The sequence below is a fragment of the Helianthus annuus genome, chromosome 15, assembly GCF_002127325.2.
Source record: "Helianthus annuus cultivar XRQ/B chromosome 15, HanXRQr2.0-SUNRISE, whole genome shotgun sequence".
Taxonomy (NCBI): domain Eukaryota; kingdom Viridiplantae; phylum Streptophyta; class Magnoliopsida; order Asterales; family Asteraceae; genus Helianthus; species Helianthus annuus.
This window is the reverse complement of record NC_035447.2, coordinates 155,143,593-155,151,311: the sequence shown is the minus strand read 5'-3', so window position 1 is coordinate 155,151,311 and position 7,719 is coordinate 155,143,593. Positions and strand designations below refer to the sequence as shown.

Sequence of the window (7,719 nt, the reverse complement as noted above, 5' to 3'; positions counted from 1 at the left end):
ATGAATGGTAGGGTAAATGAAAGTACAATTGTCTAATATTAGTAATGTATTACGGAATTTGTCAAAGAAATGATACATATGCACGTCTGCATGGATAATTGTTACTCGAATTTTTTTTGATGACGAAATATATCGATTTTTTAATAAAAAATAGTAAAAAAAAAATTGAGTGCTTTTTTTGTTTTTTTAGGTATTTTTTGGTTGTGTTCACACTTGGTTCTCGCGGTTCTCGCAATAAAGGATGGTTTCTAACGGATCCTTATATTGCAAATTTCATTTTAATACGTCTCAAGCCAAAGTACCGAATAAAGTCGTTTTGACGGACCCACCAACCCAACCAAGGCGAGCGATTAGGTTTGCTGCTTTCTAAAATTAAAAATTGAGTTAATTGCTCGGATAGTCCCTATGGTTTGCCATTTTTTCAACTTTAGTCCTCACCTTTTCAAAATAGCATGTATAGTCCCCGTGATTTAACAAACTGTTACTCGGATAATCCCTGTAATGGATGAGCGTTAAATAATTCAGTTAAGTGGGTGTAAAATTACAAAAATACCCTTGGTCCATCTCCCTCCCTCCCCCTCTCTCTCTCTCTTACCCATAATAACAATTAACTTATTCTACAAATAAAATCAAATAATAAGGAAGTGATATGATGACCCAAGACATAACTCAATAGAATTCTTTCCCATTTACAAGACAATCGAGAGAAGTAATAAACACAATCTGTCACCAATACCTTGTAACAAATGGTATTGGAAAGGAATCTTTTCGCAAATTTGATTATCTGAGGTAACAATTAATCAAACAAAAAATCAAATAACAAACAACAAACCACTATTAATCACTTTACTCATATCAGTTGGTGCAAAAATCAACCACCACCGCAAGCAGGGACAATGGCAGCATGTCATCGGAGTAATGCTGGCGTGTTATCAGAGTAAACCCATTAGCGCCACTACCGTGTAAACCTAGTAAACCCGGAGCAAAAAATCAACCACCATCGCCGCAAGCTAGGGTGTTCTGCTGCCGCCATGAGATATTGTAAGTCAGAACCTTCAATTTCTAAGTCAGGGCCTTCAATTTTCTAAGTTGGTTCATTGTGTAAGTCATCACCTTCAATAAGCGAAACAATGAAAGTGGTGAAGAAGACCTAGGGTTTCTGTTACTGTTGAAAGAATCTGGGGTTTTAAGTTGTTGAGATCTGATGATGAAGATGATATAGTGATTGTGGGGATCTGATGATGAAGATGATGCTGATGAATATGAAGATGATATGGTAGTTTGAGGTATTTTATATTTTTATGATGGTATGAGATATAATAAAGGAGAGAGACGAGAGAGAGGTTTCTGATAGAGAGATGGGTCAAGTGTATTTTTGTAATTTTACATCTATTTAACTGAATTATTTAATATCCATTTATTACAGGGACTATCTGAGTAACAGTTTGTTATACCACAGGAACTATACATGCTATTTTGAAAAGGTGGGGACTAAAGTTGAAAAAATAGCAAACCACAGGGACTATCCGGGCAATTAACTCTTAAAAATTTGTAATCTATATAATGTAATCTTCTATACTATATAATAAAAGAAACCAACTTTGAGACACGTGTCATTCATTGAAGGCATCTACGTTTTAATTTCCTACATTTTCATACTTATCTTATATCAATTAATTAAATAATAGATAATCAATTAATATTAAATCTTATCATACTTTAAATGTCGGATAGAATCATTCTATTTTTTCTAATAAAATATTATCTTCAAATTTAAATCATAAATTTAAGATATTTTTTAAATATATAATAGCACAAAACAATAATCTTAAACTTAAAAAAAAAAACAATAATACGTTCATATCAAAAATTTAATGTACAAACAGAATATACAAAATAACTTATCATACGTTATACCAAACTTAAAAAAAAAGCACTAAATAGGAAGAGAAGTGAATAATATTATTCTGTTTTTGGTTTTTTTAAATTGGGATTCTAATCAATTCGAATAAAACTTAACCAAGTTTATGATTCGATTCGAATTAAGCCGAACCAAATTTATGATTTTTTAACCGTATCCAATAGCATATTATTTACAATACAAAAAGTACATTTATTTAACCCGTGGAATGCACGATGTTTTTAAAGATATGACTTTTTTTATTATTTAGTATATATAATTAGATTTATTCAACCCACATAATACACGGGGTTTATAAAAATATAACTTTTTTGTTATTTACTTTATAAAATTACATTTATCCAACCGGTGTAATACACAGGGTTACAAAATTATATTTATTCAACCCGTGTAATACACAATGTTTTTAAAGATATAACTTTTTTTTTTATTATTTAGTATATATAGTTAGATTTATTCAACCCGTACAATACACGATTTTTAAAAATATAATTTTTTTATTATTTAGTTTATACAATTACATTTATTAAACCCGTGTAATACACATGGTTTTTAGAGATATTTTTTTTTATTATTTGGTATATAAAATTACATTTATTCAGTATAATACATGGGGTTCTTAGAGATATAATTTTTTATTATTAATATATAAAATTACATTTGTTCAACTCGTGTAATAAACGAGATTTTTAAAGAATAATTGTTTTAATTTTGTTTATAAAATTACATTTATTCAACCCGTGTAATACACGAGGTTCTAACCTAGTAATTATTATAAAGCAAATCTAATGGATAGAAATGTAATTTAACATGGTTACAAACTTTATAACAACATATACAAGTAAATGAAGCCTTTTTAAAGGGGTTGAATTTGTATATTCATCAAAGTTTTAAGACACTTTATCGCTAAAATTGAGAAATCGCTTGCACATTGAACGATGGAATCATAAGGTTATGGTGTTCAATGCTTCACTGGTTCGACTTCTCGGCAATCACTGTAGTCGGTTTCACTGCCATCTCCCATCTCAAATGCTTCGATTATATAAAGCATCTGATAATTGATGGTAAGGGCCGAAAGAAAACCCTAATTTAGGGTTTATATTGTTGGTCTATCCTCGATCTAGGGTTCCAGCCAATTGTAACTTACGATTCAATTTTAATATTGAACGAGTTAACGTTACCCCGCGTGTTGCGGCGGGATGTTGGTAACAAAAATCTTTAGCATGTTTATTATCAATATTGAGTTAATATGTCAGATCTAAAAGATTTTCATTATATATATATATACCAAATATTATATTTAATAAATAAAATTTAACAGTAATGTATGCTTATTTAATAGATAAATCAGTAAATAATTATGAATCAGTTAGTACAGTTCGGTTTATTATGTTATTGATACGCTACAGGTACTCATAAAAAACAAATGAAAGAAAATTTCCAAAAAACAAAGACGTAACATGCACAATAAAATATTGAAAAATTATAAATTAAAAAATCGTCATATAAGAATAATGGTTAAAATGTCGATATGGTACCAATAACATAACAAACCAAACTAAACCGAAACCGATATCACTTGAGATATCGCTCAAAAACTTACCGTGTCCTAATAAAGCCGCAGACATTCTAAATTAACACATTCCAATTAACTAAAATTAAATAAACACATCGATTCACAACTTCAAATCAAATTAATACTTAAAAATCTGCAATATCTCCCGCATCCTCATCACAATCTAAATTGTTATAAAATGTATGCCACCTTAAATTAATTATTAGCACATAACCGATATCACAGCCTCCGTCTCCCCCAAATTCTTTCATACCCCCCAAATCCCCTCGGTAGATCATGAGCAACACACCATGCGCGTCAATGCTGATAATTCACATTTAATTATTATCCCTGGCATTGTATAAAATCTCGAGCATGTGTTTCTCCATCCTGAAGAATATATACTATAGTTTGCAATACATATTGTGTTATTATAACATGAGATTTTTTGTTATTTGCAATCTGTTTTGTTTTAGATTATTTATTCTTGAGGCGGTTATTGGTTAACAAAAAAAGATGATGTGATTAAGAACGGGAATGGCGCTTGAACTGGAAGAAAGGATATGGATATAATAAATGGTTTGTTGATAAGGAAACTTCTTGGATCTCCTCGTCAAAGAAATCATCCAAAAAATCGTTTTCATCGGAAACTTCTTGATCACTGAAACCATTTCCAACAACTCGATGTCGGACTTCCTGTGGGGATGTTGATCATGAAGTTGACAGTTGCGAAAACAGATCGGATGTGTATTTAATAGAGTACGTTATTTGAATTAGACGCAGCAGATTGGAATTACATATAAATATTTGGAACGGTTCAGTGAATTTTTTTAATAGGGTATATAAATATTGTTTGAAGCGGTGGACTGAAACGGTTCGGTAGAAGGGGATGTTAGATATAGAATTAATGAATAGGTGCCTATTTTGATTGTTTCGATGCCTTTCAATTCAGCGGCCCTTGTAATTGATTAATTTTGATTAACACGTAATAAAAGACAAGTAAAGTGAATTAATTAATTAATTAGTAGTAGTACGTGGTAAAAGAAAAAAGAAGGTTGGAAATTCAAAGGTTGCGTACGGGAGTCGAACCGGCAACATTTAAGAGATGAAGATATGTTTCTACCAGAGCGACGATTTGCATTTTGTTGCATAAATTTTGTTCAATAAGTATATAAACACGCGTTACCAAGTGTTGGGAATCAAAGGGTGCCTCTCAAAGGGTGCCAAATGATGCGATGGTGTGTAGAGGCAACCTAAGTTGGTAATTGTATAAGGGTATAATGTAATTGAAAACGGGAATCAATTATTTGTTACTCTTCGTTGTTCTACATCACCCCCATTTTTGTTTTTTGTATATCAGGTAAATGTTTTTTTTTTAAATTTGTGTTGTTAAGGTTTATTTTTATCACTTGTGGAAGTTACTCATCTTCTGATTATAAAAGTCACTCTCCAGCGATGATAATGCGGGAAAATAAAGACCAAACGATGATTGAAACCGGTGCGGAGCGTCCGTAGAGCGTGGGTTCTTCCTCTTCGAAGAGCGATGATAATGCAGAGGTATTCAAGGTTTATTTTAAGGGTTTGTTCAGTGATGAGAGAGTTTCTTCAAATAAAGTAGTGAAAATGGCAGGAACTGGTGTGGCCATATGCAATTCGAGAGATGAGATGATATTTGAGATGAAGAAGCCTCTGGATTTGATTAAAGGTGATCGGGTGAGCAGGCGGAGTGTGGAGGGGCACGCGTTAATTGAGGCTTTGAAGGCTGCAACTGCTTTGGAACTCAACAGAATCGTGTTCTATTGTGATTATTATCTGCTGTATCAACTTGTGAGTTGGTTTCCCCTTATATTAGATTATCATCATACAAATGTACAATGCATTAATATACATCTATATCAACTATCTGTTGTGTCAAGTTGACTGTCTATGATAAAAATTTAGGGGTGTTCGCCGGTTTTCTTTCACGGTCGGTTTGGAAATTTTGAAACCGTAACGAACGGTTTGGTTCACGGTTTGTAGGAAAACCTACTGGAAAAACCATACTGGATCCGGACCGTTAGAAATAGGCAATAGAAATTTATTTTTGTATAGTTTATATATTGCATGCTTTTTTTATGTCAAGTGTAACTATTTGTATGCTTCGGTGATCAAGTTTATTGATACATAAATTGCTTCGTATGCTTTTTGTGTTTCTTGGTGTATGGTTTAGTCATCTGATGTATTTAGATATGTTTTTATTTTTTATATATTTGGATAGTTGGGTTACTTTTGGACAGCTTATTATATGAATTATAAGACGACTTGTTTTGTGGACAGTTTTTTTATCCAATTTTGCGAGTTTTATATTTAAGAACTCATGCATCTTTCATGGCTTGATATAATCATATCAAGCCATTATCTGCCGCTTAGATTGTCCTGACAACGTGTCGGTAATTTTAGGTTAGTGGGTGGTGGCGGCCAAAGCAACAAAAAATTATAAACTTTATGGATCAGTTGAATCTCCTTCGAAAAAGTTTCACATACTGTGAGCACTCCCTTATTGCTTGTAAAGATGTCAAATTTGCGTTTAAGCTTGCAAGAGAAGCAATAAGTTCCCAGAAAAGCAAGGTGGTATCAAGTCAAGAAGAGCTTGAAAATTGTGTAATATGCTTAGATGATAAATCTATAGACCAATTTTTTTTAGTTGAAAGTTGCACACACCGATATTGCTATTCTTGTGTGAAGCAGCACGTAGAGGTGAAATTGCATTCGGGTGTGTTACCAAAATGCCCTCATGAAGGTTGTGGGAATGAGTTGAGAATTGAAAGCTGTGAGAAGTTCTTGACCCCGAAGTTTATTGAGATGATGAGACAACGTTTGAAAGAAGATTCAATTCCGGTGACAGATAAAGTTTATTGTCCTAATCCTAGATGCTCCACATTAATGTCAACAAAGAAAGCTCTAAGGCATCCTGAAATAATATCGACTAAGTTATTAAACTGGAAACTGAGAGCGATGAGAAGTTACATAGTACCAGAGATTTAACTATTTTCACCTTTTAAAATCTCATTAAGTGTATGGGCTCTGTTATCATGCCCTGCCTTCATGCCTTTGTTTTTCATAGACATGCTTAATTTGCATTAGAATGGGTAGTTTATTTATTTATGTAATTAATATAATAAGGTTATTTCACAATGTACATGAACTTTACAGATTTTTAATGTCAATTAGTATGTTAGCGTGTTACCGTTGAGTGAACTATAAGGACCATATGTATTGCATCTAGAAAGTTGGCCCAAAAGGGCAATATGGTCTTACCAGCAAACTGTATAATTTACTCTTAATTTTACATGCAAAGTAAATATAAATTTGTGTATCTTATGCTTTTCGGAAACAAATTTAGAATATGTTGTTTTTTATTTTCCAAAAAGTAAAATAGTTAGTCTTTAAATGAGAATTGTTACTTTTTTGATAAATAATTTTAAAGGCTAACGAGTTGAAACTTAGCTCCTGATTATTCTTCTTGTTTAGGTTGCAAGATAATTTCAGTTCTTATTTTTCGTCAAACATGCATGTATCAGAACTCTTACACTTAGCTCCTGATTATTCTTCTTGTTTTTAAATTTCACTCCTTTTCATATTTATTTAAATTGTTGTGATCTTTTAGGGGCGGATGGCAAAGGGACACTTGTGAATTTGAATGGCCCACATCTCCTAGCAATTACAGTTGACTACTTTGACGCGGGGTAGTTTCTATCAACAATGGATCTCTCAATAGAGCTAATCGTTCTTGATCTTAAGGACAAAATAGAAGCATCTATTGTTATTTGGAAAGAAAGATGAATCAAAAGGGCTCAAAATTCTTCTTGGAGTTCATCTATTATAAGTTACGAGAAAAAGATAGCCTATTGAAGATAGAGAGCAGCGAGGAAACCATTTTACTTCTCTTGAAACAATAGCTTCCGTGACTTCCTCAATGTCACTAGAGATTAGCAAACTTGAGTACAATAAAGTGTACAAATGAAACATAATTTTAAATTTTGTAATCTTTTTCTTGATAAATAGCAAAGTAAGTTGATTATGATATATTAGCTATTTACAGTGTTGGTCATGCTTTGTTAATTTTTTAAACGCCTTAGTCATTTTTATTTCATAACATTATAATATATATCAACGGTCAGTTTTAATTTTACAAACCTCGTGAATATATCTTTTAAGATATAACCACAATTAGCAAATAGCTTTCAAAATATTATATTTTATA

At 31.9% G+C, this 7,719-nt stretch overlaps 1 protein-coding gene across 1 annotated transcript; it reads left to right on the top strand.

The window, feature by feature from the left end:
• The first annotated feature begins 4,841 nt into the window (after positions 1–4,841).
• On the top strand, positions 4,842–7,500 carry LOC110896553. Its single transcript, XM_022143830.2, has 2 exons — positions 4,842–5,303; positions 7,123–7,500. The coding sequence occupies exons 1-2, from the start codon at positions 5,100–5,102 to the stop codon at positions 7,147–7,149; spliced, it is 231 nt and encodes a 76-aa protein (XP_021999522.1). The 5' UTR covers positions 4,842–5,099; the 3' UTR covers positions 7,150–7,500.
• Positions 7,501–7,719: the final 219 nt, after the last annotated feature.